Source organism: Daldinia loculata (genome assembly GCF_022478755.1).
Source record: "Daldinia loculata strain CBS 113971 unplaced genomic scaffold F4817scaffold_64, whole genome shotgun sequence".
Classification (NCBI taxonomy): Eukaryota; Fungi; Ascomycota; class Sordariomycetes; order Xylariales; family Hypoxylaceae; genus Daldinia; species Daldinia loculata.
In genome coordinates this window covers 14,873-40,736 of record NW_026054918.1, presented here as the reverse complement: position 1 = coordinate 40,736, position 25,864 = coordinate 14,873, and the positions used below count along the sequence as shown (strand labels likewise).

The 25,864-nt window shown below is 44.0% G+C and overlaps 7 protein-coding genes across 7 annotated transcripts; 4 read left to right on the top strand and 3 right to left on the bottom strand.

The window, feature by feature from the left end:
- Positions 1–269: 269 nt before the first annotated feature.
- On the top strand, positions 270–3,649 carry F4817DRAFT_249576 (uncharacterized protein). The gene is made up of 3 exons (XM_049299144.1): positions 270–418; positions 547–690; positions 762–3,649. The coding sequence occupies exons 1-3, from the start codon at positions 379–381 to the stop codon at positions 3,479–3,481; spliced, it is 2,904 nt and encodes a 967-aa protein (XP_049155279.1). The 5' UTR covers positions 270–378; the 3' UTR covers positions 3,482–3,649.
- An 806-nt stretch (positions 3,650–4,455) lies between these two features.
- F4817DRAFT_349324 (mediator of RNA polymerase II transcription subunit 1-domain-containing protein) lies at positions 4,456–7,298 on the bottom strand. Its single transcript, XM_049304817.1, is given in 3 exon segments — positions 4,456–4,581; positions 4,597–6,467; positions 6,522–7,298. The coding sequence occupies 2 exon segments, from the start codon at positions 6,903–6,905 to the stop codon at positions 4,821–4,823; spliced, it is 2,031 nt and encodes a 676-aa protein (XP_049155278.1). The 5' UTR covers positions 6,906–7,298; the 3' UTR covers positions 4,456–4,581; positions 4,597–4,820.
- Positions 7,299–8,920: 1,622 nt separating this feature from the next.
- Positions 8,921–10,963, bottom strand: F4817DRAFT_319652 (uncharacterized protein; the record flags this gene model as incomplete). The annotated part of the gene is made up of 1 exon (XM_049301092.1): positions 8,921–10,963. The coding sequence occupies one exon, from the start codon at positions 10,961–10,963 to the stop codon at positions 8,921–8,923; it is 2,043 nt and encodes a 680-aa protein (XP_049155277.1).
- Positions 10,964–13,307: 2,344 nt separating this feature from the next.
- F4817DRAFT_319651 (HET-domain-containing protein) lies at positions 13,308–15,564 on the top strand (the record flags this gene model as incomplete). Its single annotated transcript, XM_049301091.1, has 3 exons — positions 13,308–13,531; positions 13,618–14,301; positions 14,424–15,564. 3 exons carry the CDS (start codon positions 13,308–13,310, stop codon positions 15,562–15,564), a joined length of 2,049 nt encoding a protein of 682 aa, XP_049155276.1.
- Positions 15,565–15,817: 253 nt separating this feature from the next.
- F4817DRAFT_349319 (domain found in IF2B/IF5-domain-containing protein) lies at positions 15,818–17,832 on the bottom strand. The gene is made up of 2 exons (XM_049304816.1): positions 16,480–17,832; positions 15,818–16,410 (listed from the first exon to the last, which is right to left on the bottom strand). The coding sequence occupies exons 1-2, from the start codon at positions 17,222–17,224 to the stop codon at positions 16,241–16,243; spliced, it is 915 nt and encodes a 304-aa protein (XP_049155275.1). The 5' UTR covers positions 17,225–17,832; the 3' UTR covers positions 15,818–16,240.
- A 689-nt stretch (positions 17,833–18,521) lies between these two features.
- On the top strand, positions 18,522–19,519 carry F4817DRAFT_249504 (uncharacterized protein). Its single transcript, XM_049299143.1, has 3 exons — positions 18,522–18,649; positions 18,704–18,959; positions 19,016–19,519. Exons 2-3 carry the CDS (start codon positions 18,737–18,739, stop codon positions 19,117–19,119), a joined length of 327 nt encoding a protein of 108 aa, XP_049155274.1. The 5' UTR covers positions 18,522–18,649; positions 18,704–18,736; the 3' UTR covers positions 19,120–19,519.
- An 834-nt stretch (positions 19,520–20,353) lies between these two features.
- F4817DRAFT_319648 (DnaJ-domain-containing protein) lies at positions 20,354–21,439 on the top strand (the record flags this gene model as incomplete). The annotated part of the gene is made up of 2 exons (XM_049301090.1): positions 20,354–20,654; positions 20,709–21,439. The coding sequence occupies 2 exons, from the start codon at positions 20,354–20,356 to the stop codon at positions 21,437–21,439; spliced, it is 1,032 nt and encodes a 343-aa protein (XP_049155273.1).
- Between the last annotated feature and the right edge of the window lie 4,425 nt (positions 21,440–25,864).

Sequence of the window (25,864 nt, the reverse complement as noted above, 5' to 3'; positions counted from 1 at the left end):
AGGTTCTAGCCAAAACTCGAAGTCCCAAATCCGAAGGGCTGAAGGCGACGGTAGAGGCGACATAGATCCACAGCCAAAATAACACGAGACGATTGTACTCCCACCCGACCCTTTCTCGTATATATTATTTTGTAGTAGTCTTTTTTTCTTCTTCTCCATATCAAAGGCCGCTTTTATCGATGCATTTCGTCACCATTGAAACATTGTTCGAGTCAGGTCTTCGATAGACTCCGCAGTCCATTCGGAATCAGGAGCCGGATCAGGATCGCCACCTTTTCTTTCAGCCCTAGGTGTTTACACGGCCGTTGTTCAATGCCACTCCCCTGAGTCCGACGTAATCTTCGAGTCCTCACCACGCGCAATCCCGTCGTAGACATCATGGCGAGACCAGACGCTGGTGATATTTTGGTGGTCATCCGTAAGTTTGGTCTCCTTTCATTATTTGAGACATTCGTATCTGCAATTTGATTACAAAAGATATGGGAAAATCCCAATACCATGTTTTGCGCAAATGAAAGAACTCCATTTAACGGGGTAAATCTTTAGATGACTTCCAGGCTAGAAGCTCCGACGAATTGAGTCTAGCAAAGGGCGATCGTGTTGAATTAATCGAACGCGATGACGAGTTCGGTGATGGGTGGTTTTTGGGTCGCCATATGGTGAATGGTAATAGTGGCTTGTTTCCAGAAGGTAAGCAGTGTTACCGCAGGGAAGACTGCGTACAACTTGCGACAGAATCGCAACTGATCGGTCCTCTGTAGTATATACGCGACCGGCACCAAGGGGTGTCGCGGCTTCACCTACCGGTCCCAGACCGATCGCGAGTTCGCTCTCATCCACCAATGGAACATCATCCGTACCCAGCCAACCGGCATCGACCACTACACCGACTCAGGATCGCAATTCGACCCCGCAAGCCGCTCCATCTGTTTCACCAAAGGCTGCTCCCGTAACCCTACCGCTAAATTCCACCAAATCCGATGGGAAAACGGCACCTGCACCTATAGCGCCTCTCATAAGCAAAAGCTTTGCATACGGTAGTAGCAGCAGCGAAGGGTTAGGTCGTCTCAATGCGCAGAGCCAGGAGAATCCAGTGTTGCATGAGACTTTGACAGTTATCGACGAGCACATCACAGACCTGCACTCGACCCCGCAGAACGGCGCACTCCATCATACAACAGATTCCGGGAGCGAATATAGTTCTCATCTACCGGATCGACTCTCTTATATCCAGGGCGAGGAGACCGACGAGGAGGAAGAAGTCCTGCATACTCGTGACGAAGTCGAAGCTTGGACTGCCGATGATGTGGCAGAATATTTGTTTACTCTCGGTGTAGAGAAGAAGCATTGTGAAGTATTTCAGGACCAGGAAATATCAGGCGAGGTACTTTTAGGCATGGATCAATCGTCGTTATTTCTTAAGGCGTTCGACCTTGGGTCTGTTGGGAGACGACTAAAGACATGGCAAAAGATTAAAAATTTGCAGGATGAAGTGAGTGGGATTGGCACTCTTACGAGACGAACCACGCAAACCTATGGTAGTGAGGCGGGGTCGGAGGACTTCAAGGTTGGTGGAAGAGTGAGGAGCAGGTCAAACACCTTGACAAACTCGCAGAGAGTGGTTTCGTCCGAGAGTCGACCAGGCTCAGTTCATGCAAGACGTCTTTCTCAAACACCAAAAATGGAATCGATGGCGCCTCTAACTCCCAGATCTCCCAGATCTCCCAGAGGCGCCCAAGACAGCCCAACAAGACCGTCGCACCACCACAGACCCTCGGCAGCCTCCGTCCGAGAACTACACCATTCGCGACGGCACTCCTCTACCGATTTTAGACTTGCCCCTCCAGTCAATGCTGGAACACCGAAACTTACATCTTCAGGTACCTTTCCGCGGACCGAGTCTTCACATAAGAAACAACCGTCGTTCGACCGCAACTGGACTATGGGTGCAGCTTCTTCTCCTAACCCTCCAAGGCCATTATCATCAACCGAATTAGGCGACGCCGTGAATATATCCGATACAGAGGTCGCACCTAATCCGGCGCTTGACCTTGATCGTGGCTATTTCTCTGGTACTGAAGTTGATGGTCGAAAACGCAACGTGCTTAAGAAGCGCGAAAGCAACACTGCACATGCTCACAAGTCAAGTTATACAGAACAGCAACGCGTTAGAAGCGCAACAGCTATTGCCAGGCGTTCCAGGTTCGGAAGTATTGATTCAACTAGAGATTCGACACCTCCGAGCGCCGCGCAAATGTATTACAGTCTATCTGGGGATCATAGACGGACAGCCTCTACTAATACTACCGAATCTGTGCGGCCTATCCCCCCTGCTAAGGATGTTCCTAACCCAACAGTCACTAAGCTTGATGGTGGCTCGCCTACCTCGACGTCGAATCAACAGGCCGTTCATGGCGATTGGATGTCCAACGCCAGTAGTAAGTTTAGTGGCTTGAGGGCGATTTCCGATGCCATGATTGGTAATACGAAGGTCGGGTCGCCAACCGATACCTCTACCCAGGCTTCGCCTTTGAGATCTCCATCTAGGGCCGGCTCGAGTACGCCTTCGGGTGGCCCGAGTTTCGAGATTGATTCCCCTGACACAGGAAAAAGTCCATACTCGGTGGCTACTACCACCAGTCGCAAGAGCGGGAAAAAGACGAAACAGGAAACAAGTGCTTATCTCCGCGGCCTACTGAAGATTGGCCCACGCGAAGCAATTAAGGATGCAGATTATAGTGGGTGGATGAAGAAGAAAAGCTCACACCTAATGACAACATGGAAACCGCGGCTCTTTGTCCTCAAGGGAAGACGTCTAGCGTATTATTACTCGGAAGACGATACCGAGGAGAAAGGGTTGATCGACATCTCGTTCCATCGCGTGTTGCCAGCCGATAACGAACGACTCACCGGGCTACACGCCACATTGACGGGAGCTAGTAACACCCCAATCATGCCGGCCGACAGTAACCTCCCAACTCTTGCAGATAATGTTGCCGTTTCGCCTGCCGAGAAAGGTACAGATTCGATGTTCATATTCAAGCTCATGCCTCCTCGAGCTGGGCTTTCCAAGGCAGTCAATTTTACCAAGCCAACCATACATTATTTTGCTGTTCCAAATCTGCAGCAAGGACGGACATGGATGGCAGCTCTTGTAAAGGCCACCATTGACCGTGACGATACCCAGCCGATGACAACAACATACCAGCAGAAGACAATATCGCTTACCAAAGCACGTGCAATGCGCCACCGACCACCCGCTCTAATGAATCTTGACGAGAAGGTCGAGGAAGGTGCGAAGGACGGCGATGACGAGAAAAAGAATGGCCTGGGCATTTCGTTTGGAGAGGTTGATAGTGCAGTCTCCGGTCTCGAGAAGTTAGGGCTTTCGAAAATTGATAGCACGACAACTAAGCAGTCGACATTCGACAGTGAGAAGAGCGATGGTGTAGCCATCTTAACTTCTCCTCAGAGCGCTTAGCGGTTCATCGTTTGATCCACAGCGTTTGTTATTTGGCTCTCCTTTTCCAGGAGCAACCAGACTATCGTGTCACTTCTCGCCTCGAACTACGGCATTATATACTTCTTCGTTGAACGATAAGCAAGCCAGCTATTCTTATCAGCTAGAGGTTCCTTAGTAAGGGCCAGGAGCAGAGCCGGGGGCCCAGACTTACATATAACTTTTTCTTCCCTTTAGCGTGTCTCGTCCATTTTTTTTTTCTTAATTATTCCCCCAAATATCCCCCTCATCGATACCTCAGTTATACGAACGAAAGCAAGATATGGATCCTACGACCAGGTAATATAAAGTTAGTGTTACCCCAACCAATAACCCATGAATCGGTAGGGTGAAGCAGGAGGAGGAGGAATAGAGCATAGTCTCGGGCAACGGTTATCAAGGTGTGCGGCGAGGAAAGACGATGGGATCTTGCGTGTCTGTTGTCCCAAAGACGATGACGGAGACTGAGCGAAAACTTGGCTTGACGCGGATCGCATGGTATAGCATTACCTACGAAAGCAGCAGTAGATAAGCCTTAATACAATGTACCATGAAGCAGCCAGGGACAGAGACACGGACCTACTAAGGGGTGCGTAACGCGCGAATATAATTGCTACTGCCGTTACTATTTGCCCTGTTTTTATATATCATGAGTAGGTAGGTATATAAAGTAGGCTGCTGTTGCGCGCCCGTTTTGTCATCTAGATGCCTGTATGTATATAGTATGTGCGAATGAATGCTAGACTAGCGTTTAGAAGGAATGGGTTTACTCATGGTGCTGTTTCGTTTGGCATGTTTATTGAAGTCTGATATCAGCTCAGGTTATGACGGTAGCCAGGTAGACTACAATTGGTATTTCACCCCGTTCTTAAATTTAAAAGCGAGAGTCAAATCTTAACCTTTACATTGATCATGGCTAGCCAAAGATAGAAGCACGATCGGTGAACTGGAATGAATAAAACAGCATAGCATGTATTAGGTTAGGTAGGCAAACGCATTATCCATTTTCGTAATTCCTTCCTACCGCCGTCCCGGCCCTACGAGGCAGTTTTTCACTCAGGTACCTAACCCTGCTCTGCTCTGCTCTGCTCTGCTCTGCTCTGCTCTGCCAGGGACGTATGTAAGAAAAGGGGGTATCATAACCATACATGCACTCATAATCCTCCTCCTCCTCTTTCTCCGTCGTAACTAAACTTCACCTCCATCCCCATCCTATTATTACAATCCACCCACGCCTCATCCATCCTATCCTACTAAACCCACCTATCCTATCCTATTAATCCCATCTTCTTTCCTACTCGCACATCCCCCTATCTTCCCCTTACTCAAGCGTATGTCTAATAACCTCAATCCACGCCCCCAAATCCTCCATCGTCTCCAGTGCATGCTCCCAATCGCTCTTCAGCCTCTTCCTATTACCGATATTCCCCCCGATATGTCCCATGTCACCGTCGAAGATATTATCCGTAACGATGTGTACACGGCCCCCGAGCTGGATCTCGATAAGGATGTGGGCTGTGTGCGCTTTAAATGGGAACACGAGCGCGAGGCGGGGGACGGGGTGAGCCGTGAGAGTAATATCGACTTTAAGGGCCTTATCAGCGGAGCTCTTCGTATCAGGTCGCGCCATGAAGTCGTTGAACTCGTTGTGCTTGGTACGCGACAAGCGAGCGTCATTGTCCTCGTCTGCTTCTTTTGCGGTGGGCTTGTCGCCCTTGGATTTAAAGCTGTTGGCTAGGAGGAGGGAGAGGAAGGAATATTGGCGGAGCACAGGGAGCAGCATGACTAGATCCTTCGGATGCGAGAACGGAATTTGGCTGAGGACTTGCCCGTAGACTGGCTTATATATGAATAGTGTGTTACGGTGCGCTTTTAATACAGGCTCTAGCTGAGACTCGCCATGGATATTGTTGATAAATGTGGGAACTGTCTGTGTGAATACCACCTCGCGCGGTTCGCTAGGGTCGTAGGAGCTGCCGTTAACGATGGGAAATATCAGTGCGTCAAATGTCATGTTTGATAGGGGTGCATTGGTTGCCGAAATCTTATAAATCTCTAATGCAACAGCATGCGAGACTACCACCGGTGGGTCAAAGGTCGCCATAAATACGACATCAGGTGGCTTAAGACCGGATAGGCCTACAGGACCTTCAAGCCCATGTTCCTTTGACTCTTCCGAGGACGGTAAAAGGGTGTTAGGCGGCTCTATCCAATCCAAAACTGGACCAGTAGCTGATATCATTTCCTCGTCCGTGAGGTTGGATTTCTCGATTCCGTCTCCAATCCATTTGTCAGACACCCGTATCGGGCTGTTATAGACCATGCTATTGGAAGCTGCACACTCGATCAAAATCCCCCACGTTTGGGCGTCTTCGCTATCTATTGTTGTAGACTTGAGTTTTCTTCTCTCTTTCCAGTAGTCGAGGCTTAAGCCGATCCGACCCCGAGTATGCATGAGGGGACATCCATGGCGAAGGCAAAGAGCATAAACTCTTAGGTTTTCGTCGGATATATCACTCAGGGATGGATCCTCGCGAAGCTTCTGTACATCCCATCGGTGAAGTCTCTCTAGGCTCTCCCAGATGCCTGCTATAGCTTCGTGGCAGTTAAGACCTGGAGAGACGCTCAGCTTATCTAAGTTAGCTAGGCGCTCAAGATTTGCTCGGAATTGTGTAAGTCTCTTGGTCAAGGGACTCTGGCCAGGGGCGAGCGAGAGATCTTTCAGAAGGATAGCCGACGCCTTGTCAACGTGCTTGTCAACGATTGGTATAGAGTCTGTATACACCAAAGCGGCCTGGTGTACGATGTGATTAGTAATACCGACTTCGACAGCCACTGTCTGTCCTGCTATGATCAGAGTCTTGGCATTCTCGCCGGCACCTTTGATATCTTCCCATAGACACTCGAGATTAAGGTGAATAGCCAACCTCTCTAGTCCCTGGTTGCTCACTCTGCTGCTATTCTGGGCCTATATTATGGTTAGCCCCCAGTTCCGATCCTGATAGTATCAACTATCACCTACCCAAAGGGCCGCAATGACAGCCTCCATTCTCTTTTTTCGATCCTCTTCGTCCGTTCGTCCCGCAGCAGCAACTAGTCCTCCAACGCTGATATTATCTAAGTTGAGATCGTTTATGGCCATTCCTAAAGTGTTATAAGCAGCAGCAGCGGATGGACTATCGAAGTTTGCTGTTGAACTAGCAGTACCGATCATAGTACCCGAGGTCCCAGTTGCCGGAGATTTCTTAAACTGCTGCGGCGACGACTTAGGCCCACGAGGAGAGAAAACCGCGGCGTTTTGGGAAGTCGAGAAGGGTGTTGAGGCTTGAGGCGTAGGAGCCGCGGCTGGATGTTGGGAGGGCGTACGACCCTGCTGGGAAGGGCCGTGGCGCATCGGAGTCGACATTGCGACGGTAGCGACGGGAGGAGGACGGCAACTGCGACAGTATTTGGGGCGACTGATTAATAAGTTCGTAAAGATGAGGAAAGAGAAGAGATTATATCAGACTAATACAATCGAAGTAAGTGAGAAGGGAATCATAGAAATGTACTAGCGACCAAAAAATAAAATAAAATCGTGTACGAGACGAGCGAAGCGCATTCTCGAATATTATCAATTAACCGTATTTTCCTTTGATTCCGAGTATTACCCTAAAAGTAACCTGGAGAAAGATAGCTGGGAAAGTAGGTTGAGATTTACCACCGTTCCATGTGTTAAATGTGTTAAAGATAAAGGTTAATTCTCTAAGCTCACAAGCTTATGAAAGGCTTCCTATTGTGGTTCCCATTGTAGTGGGGGGATGCTGTAAGCTTGACGCGCAAGAGCTAGGTAGCAGACGCGCTAGTCTTCATAGACCCGCATACATTCTGCCTTATGTAAGCCACCAATTGAAAATACTTGGTAAAGTCTCTAAAGATCCGATTCGTCAGACTCCTACGAACTTCAAGATCGACAGTTCAGCCGCATAGACTACCTAGATACGCATCTATGTAGCATACATTCACGGTTTGCAACATTATTCACAACTTGTATGAATCATATCGTGGCACAGATAAATGTCACAATTCTGCAAATGGCATGTCAACCGTTTTGTAATAAATAAATAAAATCATTGGCCAACTTAATTGGACAGCAAAAAGCAAGCCTCTACCTAAGTATATATTTCCTTAGAGGGTATCATGATTTATCCTGGCAATCAACCACATAACGCTTCCGAATCCTGATGTCAGCTGTAACTCAAGACCGGCTTGATGGAACATCCAAGCCACCATTTCTGTGCCTCGTCAAAATCACATTCAACTCCTACCCCCTTTTCCTTCCCCCGGGATGCCATGGCCAAAGTTGTAAGTTGGTTGGCCATGAGCGACACTTAATTCAGGATCGTCAATGTGTATGCCGCTTGCCTTGAGAGTAACCTAGTATAAACAAGAGAACCTAAAAGAATGTTCTTGAACTAGACGCGCTGAGTTGGGGCCAGATGATGATATCTCCGCCCTCTACTGATTCCATGTGGTGCCAGCCTGTTGTTTAGTTCTCGTTCGTCCGCTTAACGTATCTATATCGCTGTCTGACAAGCCTGTTGCTAATGGCTTGGACTTGGAGATCGACTGAGAGTTGAGGAAACCGTATCGAACGGGACCTTCTTTATACACGTAATGCCAGTATTTCCCGCCTATTGGAAATTAGGGCATGTAAAAAGTTATGATCCGACTAAAACATATTAGCGAACCGAAAGTGCAATGATAGAATGACTGGCAACTTACTTTGGAGTAAAAAAAAAGTCAACTCCTTTGAGACTTCACTAAAATAATGCGAAGTTTGCCTCAATATGCCAAGTAAAGTACCGCATACTGGATAGGGAGATCCTATTCAATGTCCCTAGCCCGGCCACTCTCCCTCCTTTGGACAACATGCGGATGTAGAATAGGGGTGTGAGCACCATGCATTCGATGCGGTGAAAGCAGCGTCACCGGGGTATCCTTCTTAGGCGATAGTTGAACGTTGCTAGTGAAAATGTGATCATAAAAAGTCCGAAAAAGAAAAGCCTGGGCATAACGTGTAAAACCAACCGCAAGACTGCCAGACTAAGTAAACCAGAGGTAGAACACGTAGTGAAGTTGAAGTAAAGACGAATGAACCGTCGCAATACGGAAATTATCACTACCGAACATGTAAAATTGTGCCGCTAATCTGACACTGTAGTAGTTGGTAGAGATCATCTTCCCTCAATCGCAGGCCCGTCCAAGGATATGATACCGTCAAAGAAAAGGGTTGCAACCGTGAATGAAGATATTTCCGCAGTACAATAAGAAACGGTTTGTTCTTATAGTAGACAGAATCCAGCTAAAGACAGCTTCATCTATCTTCTTATCTCCCCCCTTTCCGGGGTTGACACTCAATAGAAGATATTGGGTAAGTGATTAACATCCCTGAGCCGCACCAGTTGTAGTTGCTTGAGGGATTGGCATCACTTGAGGGACCATCGCTGCATTGGGGGGCGCTGTCATTTGGGAGCCGGCTGAGGGCTGAGCTCTCTGTCGGTGGAAACGTCTCGCCTGGCGATCGCGGCATTGCATAGCATAGGCACGGTCTGAGGCCCGTTTGTTCTCCAAGTATTCTTCATAACTTAGCTGCTGCTGAGTGAAGATTGGATCACCGGGGCGTTGGGGTCCTCTAGGCTTTCTCACGGGTCGAGGACCATACACGATCTGGGCCTGAGCGTGAAGGGGTAGAGGGCTAGGATTTACGGGACCCGTGAAGCCTTGGCATCCCATAGTTGGTGGTGAACTGAGGCCTGGGCCGTACGACATTGGAGGCGGTCCCATCTGTAATGAAGGCGCCTGTGTGTCATGCACATGCGAGGGGGGTATGAATGCGCCATTACCGTTGTGATGGGATTGAGAATTTGGTATTGTCTGAACTCCTGACCATGGACCAGGCCCGGATCCAAAGCTATGAATGCTTTGAGTATCTCGAGATGGCCCTTGAAGGACAGGACTCAAGCCAAGTTGGCTGGCTATGTTCTGAATATGACTTAGTTGAGCCATAGGACTTGTCTCCATCATTGTCAGGCGCTGCTGAGCCCCTGCCTCAATCCGTGTCATTTGTGCTTTCAAATCGTCCATGAATGCATAAATCTTTTCTATGTCCTCGGCAGTCGCAGAGCGAGTTCTACTTGAGCCGCTATCCGTTGATGATGTGACTTTATAGCCATTCTGTTCGAAAGGTACATTGTGGCTATGGTCTAGCGGATACTTGCGAAGATCTGGCTGGCAATTAATACCGGGACTAGACGAAATTTGGAACTCGGAAGCTTTTGGGTTCAATGTAGTACCCTGGCTCTGCAATGTCTTTGTACTAACGCCGCTGATTCCAGAGTCGTGTGAGACTGATTTACTCAGAGGTACATTCTCTTCTAGCCTCTTGGGAGAATTAGAGGGCTTAATATCAATGACTGACTGCGCGTTGATACGATTGGCGGATGACTTTTGGAGTTTGCTGATGAGAGCATCGAAACGTGCTTGGTTCTTTGCAACCTCAGCCTCGGAGGAGCAAGTAGACTCGTACTCTTCTCTAAGCTTCTCGACTGGAAGGCCAGCCGTACGTGGGCCTTGAAGCATAGCCCAATTCTTCTCGAACTCCTGATCGATGCTGTCCCATCCAGCATGGGCGAATCTCTTGGAATGCTTGATGGCCTTCACTGCGGCTATTGGGAAGATAGGGTCTTCTATCTTCTTGTTGTGCGGGGAAACGATAGGGATTGCTCTCACTGTCATGTCATTTTGACCATGCTTGTCGCCATAGGCATCATCACTGCTTCTAAATTTTGACTCTTCATCTAGACCATAGTTACACATGATGTTAAACTGTCGGAAACCTTCGCTAGTGATGGGAGTTAGGGACTCAAGTCGAATCGTGGACATGTTGGTAGTAGGTGAAACAACAGAGAGAGTTGTATCGTTGCTAGAATATTGGACATCCTCGGAGCTATCAGGCCTGGTGTCGTTGTCTGCCGTCTCATAATCTTTCTTGGTTATGGGAGCAGAATGGATGAAATCTGGGTCAATAGGAGTATCTCGGTACCGGCGAACAGTCACCTCATTAGCAAGAGCCGTGTCAATAGTGAGCTTCTTGGGTTTCTTGCCACCGGCCTTTTGGAATTCGGTCGTCTCCACGGATGCGGTAGCTGGGACCGCGAAATGAGCACCGCTTCCGTTACGGCGATTGTTTCGCCAATCAGAGTTCATCATGGCTTCGCTCGCTTTCGGCACGGACGGCACTTCGTTCGTTGTGTCAAATTGGACTTTCCGGGGTGGAGCGGAGGCTACCTGAGTGAAGCCCATCCCGGTCGGGATTGTCGATGCAGGATCCTCCATGTGAAGATCAGTTTTGACACTGAGCTTAAGGGCGCTGGCCCGATCCCTGGCCTTGCTCTTGGCCTTAAGAATCTGTGCAGCACGCATGTTTACTAAACTGAAGACAAAATTTCATAGTTAGCAAATGATGACATATTACTTCACCTAATGTGAGATTAGGTAGGAGCTAGCAGACTTACGTCAAATCGTGTCGTTGTTACAATCAAGGTAATGGTAGCGGGAGTATGTAGAGCCGTATGGTGTCTGCTTCTGTTACTAAGTTATTAGTATGCTTAACCTTCGAGTTATGAAGTTGATGGTAGAATCGAGTAAAAAATCCCGGCATTGGGAGAAAATAGAAGCGGAAGCAAAAAGAAGGGTGATGTTACGGACTAGTCAAGTGCACATGCCCTATTAGTTGTCCTAGCTGGTGGTAAAGTGACTTGGGTATTCTGCGAGATTGGGTAGTAGACTGAGGGGAACGCGCTTAAGGTTGATTTAGAGAATTGAACAGTGGATGCTGGTTGTAAAAAGAAAGAAAGGGGAGTATTGTTAGGTGGAAGCAATGGGCAGGCTTTTGTTTAGTTGAGGATGTATAGTTGGAATATTGTCAGATGTTCGGGATGATTAAGGGGGGAGGATTAGGGTAGGGTAAAGTGTAGGTAACTGGTTGAGGAAGAAAATGGAGTGTAAAAATTCGAGAGAGGGTGGAAAACTTGTTGGAGGAGTGGAAGGGTGTCAGATCTAGAAAATGGATGCGAAGAATCGGGTGCAAATGTGCAGAACTTGTAGGCGGTAACGTACCAGTAGAGAAGTTCGTGCCTAGTAAAGAGTACTCCGCGTTGTTAAGAGGATGGCTTGAAAGTTGATATCAAAGCCTAGCTGTTGAATGTTTCGTCACTTGGTTGATGAATACTCGAGGAAGAGGAGGGTAGAGGTCGCAGTTTATAGAAGTTGAAAGGCTCGGAGACGGCACCGCTCGGTAGCCACTGAAGTTTGCTGTTTTTCCAGATGCGAGGCAAAATTTGAAACCTCGTGAGTCAAGGACGAGAGGTGGGAAAGATAAGAAAGTAGGCTGAAGAAAAATCTCGAGCACTGTCGACTATAGATAGACCTCTCGCTCGAAAACCAGCTACCATGTGATTAGTGGTCTGGGCTAATCAACCAATAAAGTCCAAAAAGAGGAAAACAACTCCAAAAAAACAGTCGTTGTTTGTCACCAAAGAACGCTGTACGCCAGAGACCTTGACGGCTGTAAACAGATTGGAAGACGACAAATGTCATGAACTTGAGTTGTAATCTCCGAATCCACCCAATAAAGAGCTGCGAAAGTGGAACCTCACTGTAATGACTCTGGCAGGAGAGGTCACCACCTTGAAGTTCCCCGGTACCTTCCTTCTCATGACACATGCAGTTCCTACCTTAGGTTACATAGGTACATGACCTTACATTATATGATAAGCAATTGCTGAGGTAGTTGCCATGGTCCAAGCTGCAAAGCCGGATACATGTATCTACAACAACCATCAGGGTATGGTTCCTTCTTATCTGTCTTTGGGTACGTTATGTAGCTAGAGGTAATCAACTCAACAGGTTGCGTGCAGCACGTAGATACATGTAGCATCTGCTACCTGCTAAGTGAGTTGTCTAATTTCTTCCTTCGCCTGCATGTCTATGAACGTAACACCACTCTTCTACCCTGCTAGATAATACATAACTAGAACCCCCATTCTGGATGGAATAATAAATATTATGTAGTAATATATATTTTGACTATGTGTTATCCAAATAGATACAAGCCCAAAATCGTGACATCTCAAGCCATGAAACCTTATATAAGTCGTCCTAGTTCGCTTGAACTCTTCAAAGTAATACTACGAAAATAATTTCTTCCTCGGTCAGCAGTCAGGTCAATAATCATCCTATATATCAATGAACCACAAGATATCCGCTAGTTCGTGGTTGCGATTTGTTCTAGAATGGGACCAAGTCGACCAAATCAATCCCTGGATATATTGGTGGATAAGGCTAGGTGCCTAGTTACGACATTAACTCTACGGTCTGCTTTTAAATCATCCATCACTACCTTTTTGCAGACTTTCTAACCAGACTGATGTCGTGGCTTAGGATCTGGTTTAAGTAAGTGTAACACTTACGTAACCACTTTACTGTTTAATATACGTTGACTTATTTTCTTTTTAATGCTTATGAAAAGGTTAGCCTTTCAATTATAAATAATAAAGCTTCATATTTTACAACTAATACCGCCAGATATGGATCCAACACAACTCCACAGTCTCTACCTAATGGTTTAAAAACAAACTCGCTACCAGCTCTCGTACCTGAACAATAAAAAAAAAATAAACCGACATTTATATCGCTGTCCTTTTAAGAGTTATATAAGATCATATATATCTATTGGATTAGTCAAGTTAAAGCTTCGTTATAAATCATGCGTCTTCTCAGTTCCTCGAGCGGGGAAATGAAATTCTTCCCTTCACATACCGGCATCCCTCCTTATGCTATACTCTCACATACCTGGGAGGAGGAAGAAGTGTCGTTTCAGGATTGGCAAGGAGAGCGTGGAAAAGTTAAAAAGATGAAGGGCTTCCGAAAAATAGAATATTGCTGTCAACAGGCGGTCAAAGACGGTCTTGATTGGGTTTGGGTCGACACGTGAGTCTACCCTAAAAAGCCATTGAGAATATTATGTTTAGGAGTAAATACCGACTGAGGTACAGATGCTGCATAGATAAAAATAGCAGTGCCGAGCTCTCCGAATCTATCAACTCGATGTTCAGATGGTATAAGGAAGCATCTGTCTGCTATGCCTATCTAGCCGACGTGAAACACAGCGCTATATCGACGATCGAGAGTCAGATCGCCGAGAGTCGCTGGTTCGAGCGCGGATGGACGTTGCAGGAGCTAATAGCATCCGAAAATGTGATCTTCTACTCTGAGGACTGGTGCCAAATTGGGACAAAGTTACAGCTCTCGGCTCTCATATCTAGTATTACTGGTATCGACGAGACGTACCTAGACAGCGCGAACACCCAAAACGCTAGTATAGCACAGCGTATGTCCTGGGCGGCAAACAGGAAAACCACGCGTGACGAGGACATAGCATACTGTCTCCTTGGTATATTCGATGTGAACATGCCCCTTCTATACGGCGAAGGTGAACGTGCATTCCTAAGATTGCAGGAAGCGTTGGTGAAGGCTTATCCGGACGACCACACACTATTTGCTTGGGGAACGGTTGTTCGGCGGTTTTCTAGGTCCACACTGACGGACGCCCAAATACTAGGTTACGAGCCTATTGATTACAAGCCCGAAGATGATGGGTCACTCCTTGGGCTTCTAGCTAAGAGCCCAGCTGACTTCAAGAGTTCAGGAAAGTTTGTACGCCATTGGGATTACCAATTGTATTTCCGTAGCTGGAGATCGTATGTAAAGTCCAAGTCAGCTTCGTCACTTTTTTCTCCTATCTCGCTTGTGAGATCTTCTTGATGACGTCCAACTCCCCTCGACTTAAAAGAAACAACTGCTTACTCAAGTTATTATATAGTCCACGAATGGTGCCAACCGTTGTTGGTTCCTCAATCCATGTAGAACTACCCATGTTTGAACTTACCGAGTTTACTCAGCCGAATGAAACCCATAATTATTGCTCTTTTAGTGATGGGCTACCCGTGGGGCGGCAGCGGGAAGTCAGAATTGCGATACTAACATGTGGTTATTACGATGAGAAAGAATTTATGATAATTGCAATTCCTCTCATTACCTGTTCGGGTAGCTATGGACGTACGCAACAGATTGTTATCAACGAATCTACTACGCTTAAAAAGTTTCCCAGGTCAATGCTGCGCGACAATTGCATCAAAATGATCGTCGAACGTCAGCCGTGTTATCAGCCGCATACTAGAGATATAGTCGTGAGGAGACTTGTATCTTCTATGAACTTTAAGACTTTTTGTACCACTGAGACCATCGAGAAGCAGCAACTCAATTCTATCTTGAAGGAGATACGTCCGACACAGGGTCGTATCGTGGCCTTTCTATTTCAGTATGATTTCACCATGGGTTTGGCGATATGTATAAGTCGTGTGGGAGAGCGCCATAACGGTACGGTTAAGCTACATTTCGCCGTGCTGCACATAGATGGCACTGCTGCTACAGAAAATTCTAAAGAAGATAGATATCAAGGAGATGCAGAAACAAGAAAGCTGGTATTTACAGAATCTCGGTACAGCTACACATATGAGGATTTAGAATATTTATGGAATAATTGGGATAGCCTACCTGGCGGGCAAACAATGGGCTTTCCCCAACGGTGGGCAATTGCAGGAAGTAGGTATGGGCCCAGAGTGCGTATCGCCACGGAGCGGATATATATTGGGGGTGATCCCGAGCAGCCCGTCGATATAGTAAATATTATAATCCAGCCTCAGCTAAACCAACTGTATTTTGTTCCGGATTGGAAAGGGAAAGTGGATTATGAGAATATGCGGCTGGGGGATGGATACACTTGGGGGGATGATACCGGATGGCGTAAGACGAGAAGGGACGAGACGAGCTCAGGAGAGTCCAGACAGACCAAGACAAACTCAGACAAGCACAAATGGAACGAGATACGCTTAGACGAACCTAGGCGAGAGGAGGCGAGAGGAGGCGAGACAAGGTCTCGAGAATGGTTCGGAGAGGGCTAGCTCGGATAAGATGACTGATGAGCAATGCCCTCTTCTCCGTCCCCCTTTACTTTCCATCATATATCCCGCCTCCCTAGGTCCTTAAATTACTTGGACGAAATGGGCTCTCCTACATAAGTTCCATACCCCCTTTTGCTACATACCTTGAATAAAAAGCTGTTGATATATACGAGTAAGAACATACTCCGTGCTTCGACTATTTACTTTTTTAGAAATGTGTTAACATAAGAATTATTTACCTATATACACGAATGGCAATCGTATAATAATAGCATGGGATAGGTAGAGATTATGTATGACGACGTTGTTCCTGAGTGTCTAGGTACCTGTCACTCAGTACTGTATACATCCTTACAAAAGTCTAGGGGTGTATTTCCAACATTCTTAAAGTAAGTTATGGAATGGCGAGCGAATCAAACCACTATTATTGCATGGGGCATACAACGTAATACCTAATCAAAATAGGCACCTCACCCACACGATCACGAAACAAAACAAAACAGTATTAATTGTATATACGTGAATGCTTTTTGCCATTTTCCTGCCTAGCCCCTAAACTAAACTAATAAGGGTCCCTTGCAATACGCTATGGCACGGTTAAAAAAAGCAGAGCCCATACGAAAACATGCTCTTGACAGAGCAATAGAGACCATTCTGCGGGAACGAGGGGTGTAGCTTAACCCTGCATCTTCCTTCTCTTGCCGACCTGGGCCGAGAAACCGGTCTTGATAGCGGTGACGGACCGACGGGATCCACACGAGTTGCACGTGATGAAGTATAGACGGTTCTCTCCCTTGTTGAGTTCTGTGTCGGGAGATCGACACGTCTTGCAGGTAACATACTCGACTATAACCTAGTTAGAATGTCGCAGACAAAAACACATACGATATAAAAGGACAAGAAGAGGAGGCTTACTGATGTATTTTCGCAGGACGTTCTCAATCTGCTTCTGTTGGAATCGACCCTTGATGACTAATCGTCTGCTACCGTCGACGGAACCGTTTGTACCCAACTCGGCGAAGAGGTAGGCGGTGACGTGTTCCTCGCTTCGCTTCATTCTCTTGGTAATTTCCTGGATGTTGGCGAAGATTGTCTTCTTGTTACCTTCACGTAGGCACTGAGGAGGCGGGATCTTGTAGCTTCGCGTGCCGCTGGAGGCGTGATCCGGGTTCTTCTGAGCCAACAGGCTGAAAAAACGGTTGAGGAGCAAATCGTAACTGATCGGCTTAGTCTCATCGTGACTCCAGATACCGGTGCCTTTCTCCATATCTCCGCTTTGCTCGTCGCCTTTCGTGTCAGTAGCACCCTCCGCGCCGCCCTCCTTGTCGAGGTCGAGCGCCGCGAGCTTGGCAGCGAATTCGTCGCCTTCGTCGGCTTTGGGTGCCTTCTTCTTCTTCTTTTTCTTAAGGGTTAAGTCTAAGCCGCCGGCATCGGCAGCTCCGTCGGCAGCACCGCTTGCCTCTTCTCCCTCGGCATCCTCGGTCTTCTTAGGCTTCTTCTTCTTCTTCTTGAGAAGATCAAGACCGCCTTCTTCGGTAGGAGGGGCAGCGTCCTCGACGGCAGCTTCTCGCGCATCAGTAAAAGCCTCAAGAGCGGCTGAGAGCGGCGGCGTACGAGGGGTATGGGATAGGGCAGTGTCCTTTGTATCTTCGGAAGCCATGGTGACTATCTTGCCGTCGGGCTCAACTACGAGAGCTTCGGAATTAAAAACGACGGATTTTCGCTGTTTACGGTCGGGGAGTGAGGGACGTTGTTCCTGCTAGTTACAGTTATGTCAATGAAGAATGTCTTAACCGGTCCTAACGAGGTAAAGAAATAAAGTAAATAAGAATCTGCCGGTCGGAGGAGATTTAAGGTTGGTTGGTGCCGAAGTGAAATCCGATGGTCCAGGAGTGTTGAACGTTGGATGTGGGAAGGTATGACTCTGAGCGGTGGCTTGTGTCTCGGAATTTTCAATGTGGCTCCAATGTATAAAGTAGTGGGGTCCACAATTGTATCCTATGGAATTGGAGGGGCAAAAATATTGGTCTTATCGGATCCCCTCGTTGCTGCTAGTGGGGGGAGGGGGGGTACCATAAACCGAGTACATGCAGGAAGTACCAAAGGATAGAGAATAGAGGGGAGACCCAGGAAGGGTGGCGACAGTGCGGCTGCAAACACCGGTCCCGATCGATAAGTGAAATCAAAAATGATCAGGCAAATTGTATCCAGCACCCGCGATCTAAATGGAGAGGATGTGAGAATCATGAGATAAGTGAAGTTAAACTTACAGTATCTGCTGCATCTGTTGCGTCCATCCTTGCTGTCTTTCTGTATTTGACCTTGCTTTGTTCAGCCTTTTGTTAATAAATAAAAATCAGGTTGTGTCACAATGATTGTCGACGCCCGAGAAACAGTATTAATGTTGTAGGACGATAGCTGTGGCGATCAAGATAGTGATGGTGGGCTGACACTAGAATTGATGGTAGGAAGCTTCCTCTTAATTTTAGCTCAACTCGGATGATTTTTGGAAATGACAGAAGTTGAGGTTGTTGAAGTTGGATAGATCGAAAAAGAAAAAATTAGGAGCGCAGGAAGATCCTATGACGTTTGAGCCCTACGATGGAGAGAAATGCATACCAATTTGTTGCCTTCAACTTTCTCTACCGCCTCATTGGGGTACTTCTGAATCTCATCCAACCCCAAATAGGTAGGGAGTCCCCAGGGCTGATAGGCAGAATACTTAGGCAGGCTATGACTCAGCAGTTTAATTGTCTTACCACCCCACGTTACAGCATCTCATCATTCCCCCACTAAAAAGCAAGCTCGCCAATAACAAGTTGACCTTGGTCGGCAAGTGTTCCACGTATTTGATTGGCCCCAAAGAAGGTACGTATTTCGGAGCTAACACCAAATAAAAGCTTAGTAGCTTACGTCCAACTTATCAACTACCACAAACAGAAGCAGCGTCACTTACTACAGCAACTTACACCTTATTCCACAGCATTCGCTACCTTTCAACTTTGATTGTGTATTGATTGTGTATTGGGGATAAGCTAGCCGCCCCCCAGCTGGTGGAACCCAATCCTGCCAATGCATCAGATCTGTTAGCAATAGCGCCTAGTCCCGCCGCTTTCTCGCGAGCCTTAACGACGCATAGACAACCTTCGATCTTTCACTTCACCTTCGAATCATGTCGCTCTCCGGTTCCTTCGCTATGCCCGATACACCGGGCTCCGATAATGACGATATCGATTCCCTTCCTTCCACCTCTACCGAAAGCTTCACAACCGATGATGACGATTTCGATGCGCAAAGGGAATGGGAGCAGAGCTTAGAACAGTTACAACTACTCTTAACTATGGTCTTGGTGCCATTTGCTGGAAAATATCTCGGCCGCAAGTTTGCCTACTGGAGTATGATTCCAAATCACTTCTAGTAAATGGTCCTGGGCTGACACTTGTCTAAATAGGTTGGGCACGATATATGGAATGGATGCATAATGTTGAGATCAAATGGACGAATAAAACGGCATTTAAAGCTTCAGGTGCAGTTGAAGCAGCGGCGACGCTTTGAACAACCAGATTTCTGGTCTACCTAGATTTTCGGAGGGACACTTTTTGCGGATATAGACCGGATGGCACCCTATTTGTGTATATAAGGGCATTGATGTGGATACAGGGGATCATCGGCATGTGACACCGTGATGCCAAAAGCAATCAAAATTACCATCTCGGCAGCCCATCCCTAACCCCGGATACGTCGCATGCTACCGTTAGGCCTTGATGATTCTCATCCGAGATAGCAAAATAAGAGCCTAACAGCAGCTCCGAGAATCTTTCAGTATCTTTGGCTTTAAAGATGCCTTCTTCCGGGGCTCTAGCGTGCCACGATAATAGGAAATAAATTCTCGTCGTCCAATTGTCGAACTCGCTAGATCAGCCTGCCCTGTTAAGAGGAGCCATAGGTAATCGAAACTAACTGGATATCCAATAGTAACAAAGTAAGCCTTCCTGTTTCAATTCTAGCCCACACCTCACAATCCATAGTGTTTCTCTAAATGGTTGAACCCCCGCTGCCCTCGCAATAGTTACCTCTGATTTTGCGGCTAGACCTTATAAGTGTTACAGATTCGGCATGTGTGTTGTTCCCAACCTAGGCACACCCAATATGAGTTTTTGTTATTAATAGAATTAATATTTGATCCCCTTTATCAACCTTCAGCCGCAAAAGACACTATGCAGGATGTTCAGATACCCATGAGCTACGATCAGAATTCGATTCAATGGGTTACAATGCCTATGGATCTACCACCTAGCTAATTCCTCTCACTGGCACATGAGCAAATACCGGCATGTATGCATGGGGTAATTGGCATATCCTCGTGGGTGACGTTTGACTCTTGGCGCCATAGCGGATATTTGAGAATGCCAAATTGCGATTAGACACCACGTAAGAAGTCGTGTATTAACAGTGAAGTCCCACGTGTATAGCCTTGCGAAAATGGCTAGGGAGAGAAGAGCAGAGGATATAATAAGCATGAGCCTTGTTTTGTCCTTTGTCGGCAGATTTGAAGTTTGTGCCAAAACAATATCCACGAAGAATGCCGACGATCTTATTCACGTGTATTCAAATTGCTCAGCTGGCTGGAGACACTACATAATAAACCGGCACGACTGGTGAATATGTGTACGAATTCTTCCAAGTCATTCCGAAAACTAAACTTTCAAGCAACATTCGCACAATAGTATTACGATATTACGCAGAAGACAAACCGGCATTCCCATCATCTACACCGACGTTTTTCAGCATGGCTCAAATTAGCTTCCCTAACCACGACCTATATAAGGTCCTCGGCGTTGAGAGTAACGCTAGTTTAGAGGACATCAAGAAGGCCTATCGAGAACTCGCACGGAAGGTTCACCCAGACAAAGCAGAAGGTGGAAACACGCCGGAGAACAACGCGCGGTTCCAGCAGGTTTCGGAGGCGTGGGAGATTCTCCGTGACGAGGTTCTAAGACGTGAGTACGATATTCATCGTGAAAGCGCCGAGGATCTTGGTCATGACAGTGATACAGGTTCCAAACGTCGTAGTCGGAAGGAACGCAGCGGTAAGTCCGAACAGAGCAAATATTCCAGAGACGGTTCTTCTAACAGACATCCAGGTAGCTACGAAGCGAAGCCTAATCATCGCGGGAAGCCTTACTTCGAGGAATGGGGGCATGATAAGCCTAACGGTCCGGATGAGACCCATAGATCTAGAGCGCATGGGGCCAGACGACGATCTAATACATATACATACTCTTCAACCTCATACGGCATGCCGTCCCCCTCCGAGCGGCCCGGTACGACGCCGGATCCACAACCAGCTCCCGGCGCATACCAATATAGGGCCCATGACCCAAGAGGCCCGCCGCCGCCCTCTGTCAATCTTGCAGACCGCTTAACTGCTATGCGTATCAGAGTTGACATGAGGTCGCTCTATAGTGATCTCGAGGCCATAGCCAAGGAAATCCAGTACCTCTCGACGGGCTTCCATTCGACGCCGTTCAACACCCCGGACAAAGAGCAACGCCGTTGGGGCAAGCTCTTTAACGATGCTAGTAGCACTCTTAATGTCGTCGACGACATGTACGATGATCTAGACGTTTGGGTGGATCATATCGAAACCGGAAGAGGAACGTCACGATTGGCAGCTTGCCACTTACCTGCACAATTCGCCTATATCTCTGCCATCGCTACCATAATGAAATACGCCGCTACGGCATGTGTCACCCTCCAGGGGCTAATTCTGAGCTGTCCTTACGAGCCTCCACAGCAGTACTTCGACGACCTGGAAGAACGAATGAGGATTATGATCACGGCATGCGGATCACCGCAGCAGAAACAAAAATAGACAACATCGACAGGCGCTATGGACGTCCGACTGGAGGCCGGTAGAGGAATAAAAAAAGGAGAATGCTTGGTAATATGTCTATTGGGATAGCCCGGGATCTTGTTTTTTATAGAGTCCGGAGAAGACTGGTAGTCATATGGTATATGTACATAGATCTGCATGCTCCAATTTGGAGTGAACATACGTATCGTCTTTGTTTAATGAAATAGTTTCTTGCATTGTGTGAAAGATAAGGAGGTCTATTATTAGAAACACGTGAAATATATGTAACCTCGTCGATTTGGGGGTATAGTTTGGGCTTTGTGCACTTTACACAGATAGGAGAGTCAATCACTGTGATCAATAAAAAAGGCTGAACGTAGGGTAAGAACCGACTATTCCAACTATATACCTTTGTATCTATCTCTTAACGAGGCGAGTAAGCTGTATACCGGCGGCTGGTTCATACCTGGTTACCTAACCTGGGTCCTGAAAGAATGATTAAAGAAAGTGAAAATATCATTTATCCAATTTACTTACCCACAGGTACAGAGCCCGTACCTGCCTACCCGGGTGGGGGGGGTCCTAGGACAGACTGATACCAATCTGTCAACATACTTTAAATTATATACCATAATTTATTTAAACAATAGAGACTCATACGTTTTGTATCGGACATTATTCGACCTGGAGATTCTGATTATTTTAATAAGGATATCCCTAAGGTTGTAGATTTAATTTAAATATAATAATAAAAATAATAGTCTGGTAAGGCTAGGTCAGTATTATCCCCCCACCATTATTGTGTCTCCAACAGTGTTTTGGCTGTACAATTCTGGGGTTACACGAACAGAGTGTATATGGTATATAATCATGTTATGCTTATAATAGGGACACTAATGTGATGTATACCTTGATATAATGCTAGTGGCATCACTATATATTCATTTAATAAGTATTGTGCACCAAGGGATATATATATATATATTGAATAAAAATTAAAAAGAGGCTATCTTAAACACCTCTTATTTTAAGGTGCTTGAGATCGTTCATTTTTTTACTAAGTTACGATAGGATTCGAATGATTACAAGTTAGATTACAAGTCAGATTACAAGTCAGATTAGAAGTCAGGTTACAAGTTTACGGGCTATTCAAATTGACTACGAGGCATTATATTATATTACATTACGTACGCGTGTGGGAAGGTGACCTATTACCTTATATAAGGTATACTAGGGCACCTACTCCTTCCAGGTCAGCCAAGGTGCTTCAGGCTTTCAGGGGCTATTATATTGATGAGGCCTATTTACTATTGAGATGGCAAGGCATATGATCCTATTAGACTGGCTAGCCTTATATAAATTCAACGTACTAAGGCAGGTGCAATAGCCGTACTGACAAGCCCTATTATATTGACTATATTAAATTAAAATCAACGTAACGAGGTAGGTTTAATAGCCGTACTGACAAGCCTTATTATATTGGCAAGAGCGCCTTCTATCGAGGATAACAGTGTTTTATCTTTGCAAGCATTGTCTCCTTCACTAGAGTCTCTTTCCTATTTTAATTTCAAGGCTACAGTAGCACCTACTGCAATAGTATAAAGTTGACGATATTGAGGCTATTTTGATCAACGTATTATTCTTGTAAGGGGGGCCCGTGCGAGAATGCGTGGCTAATAAGAATTTGTATTCTTACGGAAAGGATCGGAAGCAACGTTAGCATTTTTTCATACAATTATAGTACAGCTCTGTTAACAGGCTTTCCCCGAATTGACATTATAGTATATTTCAACATTCTAGAGTCATACTGTCCTGGGACCCCCCCCACCCGGATAGGTGATCTAAGGCAACAATATCCTGACTATATAACGATCGGCATCTAAAACATGTATTCGCTTAATACTGGCTTTGTTTCATCTAGCCAAGTAGCTGAGCTTAAACTTGGCCTGCCGGTAGTGGCTGACCAAGATGACGGCATGAACCCACCCTGATGCAGTAGCCCGAGAGCTAAAATCGAACGCTACATAATGCCAACCTGGGACGTTTTACATTTGGAAGTTGGTTTGCATTCATTTTCCGAAATAAAGTGTCTGGTGCTGCAACGTCTTTTGATATATATTTACGGGACTCCGATTTGATACGTAGAAATTACGGTCTTCACTCAGGCAGCAGAACCATCACGAACTAGCCAATTTCGGATACGAATCCCACGTGGATCACGGACCTGCCGGGTGGTGTGACAAGCTTTCAAGATTGAAAAATGACAAGAACAATAATGCTATACAGACACACCATTACCTCGTACATGCACGCGCTCTTCGCATCGCCATTCTTTTTCTTCGGGCGTCCATTTAAGAAAGTGGACCTGTAAAACAGGGTGGATCCTTTCCCGGAGAAAATGCAGCATTGGCGGGTTTGGCGGTGACGTCGGCCAATCAAGCCAAGATCAACCCACTACCTATCTTACTTGATGCTTCCTCATTTTCTCAACACATACCTACGTGCAACGGAGGCGTCCGCGGGTATGCGCATGTAGACAGATGAAGACGCTTACTTAGATTTTCTCTATGCTTGTATATGAAAATTATATAATTCGAATACTTCTTCCTATGAGCCAGATATGGATATTTATAAATTATAATAGTTATATTGAACAGTTTTCAGATTTCTATTGCACAAAGGTAACCTAGGTAATTTACACAATGCACGCTACAGAATGCATAGCCCTCTCGCAATGTCTCGGCTTAAGACCTGAGGGATACATATACTATACATATGCGTATACGTGCTTAGTGTGCTATTTAGTTTCAATATTCGTATTCGACGGTAACTACTAATGTACTTTGTAACTATGCCACCACAAAACTGCAAGATCTAATATGTTGCAGATATACCTATGGTGGACCATTAGTGCAACTGTGTTAAAATCAAAAAAGTCGGTTGTATTATGTTTAATATAATTAAGTATATTATAGTTATTAAAATTTATATATTTTAAAAATTAATAATAAATATTTACGTTTTATATAATTTAAATAAATATTTTTTAATAATTGGTATATATTTATTATATAAAATAATATATTGTTTAAAAAAAATTTAAATTTTATAAATTATTTTTATAATAGTTAATTTAAATATATACGGTTATATTTTAATAAAAAAGATATTAATTAATTAAATTTAATTAAGTAATTTTATATATGTAAAAAGATTTTAATATAATTATTATAGTTGTTTATAAAATTAGATTTTTTATAAAATTAATAAAATAAAAAGTGGTTATATTATTATATTAATAAATTTGGTGGGTAAGTATATGTATTTATTTTATGGAGTAATTTATAAATAATATTATTAAAAAAAAAAAAAATTATATTATATATATAAATATAATAGTTAAATATTATAATTATAATTATTTATTAAAGTATATATTTTTTAAAATTAAATAAGTAAATAATTAATATTTTAATTTATAAAGTAAACGTTTATTAATTAAGTTATTTAATTTTTAAATAATAATTTTGGTATATATTTAATACTTTTTAAATTTAAATAATAATTTATTTTCGAAATAATTTTATTTTTATCTTTTTTTTTTTCTTATATATAATTTATTATAAAATAAAAAATATATATAAAATTATATAATGTTAAATATATTATAATATTTAATTGTAATAAAATTAATAATATATTTAAAAAAAGGAAAATTAAAAAGGGATAAATTTTTAATTAATTTTTTTTTTTGGATTAAAACTTGTTTATTTTAATTTTAAAATATAAAATATAATAAATTTAAGGATTATTATTTAAATCTTATTATTTATATTATTAAATTAAAGATTATTATATTTTATTATATTTTTTTAAAAGTGGTTTAAAATTAATTTTCTTTTTTAAAGGTTTTTTTAAAAAAGATTAAAAAAAGTTATTATAATATTTAAGTATTTAAATTGGTTGATAAATAATATTATTATTTATAATAATATTTTTTGATTATTTAAATTAATTTTAGGTTATAATAGTAATATTTAATCTTTTTATTATAATTATAAATAAATAAATGTATAATTTATATAGTTATAATAATAAATTTAAACTTTTATAATATTTAAAAAGTAATTTTAAATTTATATATATTAATAATTAATTGTAATATAAAACATATTATATTTATCCTATTATTTTTAATAAAAATAAAAATGATATAAATAAAAAAGTTATAATATTATTAATTAATATATTTAATTTAATTTTAAAAATTTTAAAAATATTAACTTTAATTAATAAATTATAATTTATTTATTTTATATAATATTTTATTAATTAAATAGTTTTTTTTTTAAAAATTGATAATATATTAATAATTTAAAAAAAGATGGAAATGTTTATTTTTTTTAAATAAATGTATTAAATTATAAATTTTATTTTAAATGG

Coding starts and splice junctions, on each gene's coding strand:
- F4817DRAFT_249576 (XM_049299144.1), top strand. CDS start 379: ATGGCGAGACCAGACGCTGGTGATATTTTGGTGGTCATCC. Junction 419..546: donor TGATATTTTGGTGGTCATCC/GTAAGTTTGGTC, acceptor GTAAATCTTTAG/ATGACTTCCAGGCTAGAAGC. Junction 691..761: donor TAGTGGCTTGTTTCCAGAAG/GTAAGCAGTGTT, acceptor GGTCCTCTGTAG/TATATACGCGACCGGCACCA.
- F4817DRAFT_249504 (XM_049299143.1), top strand. CDS start 18,737: ATGTCGCTCTCCGGTTCCTTCGCTATGCCCGATACACCGGGCTCCGAT. Junction 18,960..19,015: donor CCGCAAGTTTGCCTACTGGA/GTATGATTCCAA, acceptor TTGTCTAAATAG/GTTGGGCACGATATATGGAA.
- F4817DRAFT_349319 (XM_049304816.1), bottom strand. CDS start 17,224: ATGGCTTCCGAAGATACAAAGGACACTGCCCTATCCCATACCCCTCGT. Junction 16,411..16,479: donor CGTCCTGCGAAAATACATCA/GTAAGCCTCCTC, acceptor ACTAGGTTATAG/TCGAGTATGTTACCTGCAAG.
- F4817DRAFT_349324 (XM_049304817.1), bottom strand. CDS start 6,905: ATGTCGACTCCGATGCGCCACGGCCCTTCCCAGCAGGGTCGTACGCCC. Junction 6,468..6,521: donor CTGTCATTGCGGCCCTTTGG/GTAGGTGATAGT, acceptor ACCATAATATAG/GCCCAGAATAGCAGCAGAGT.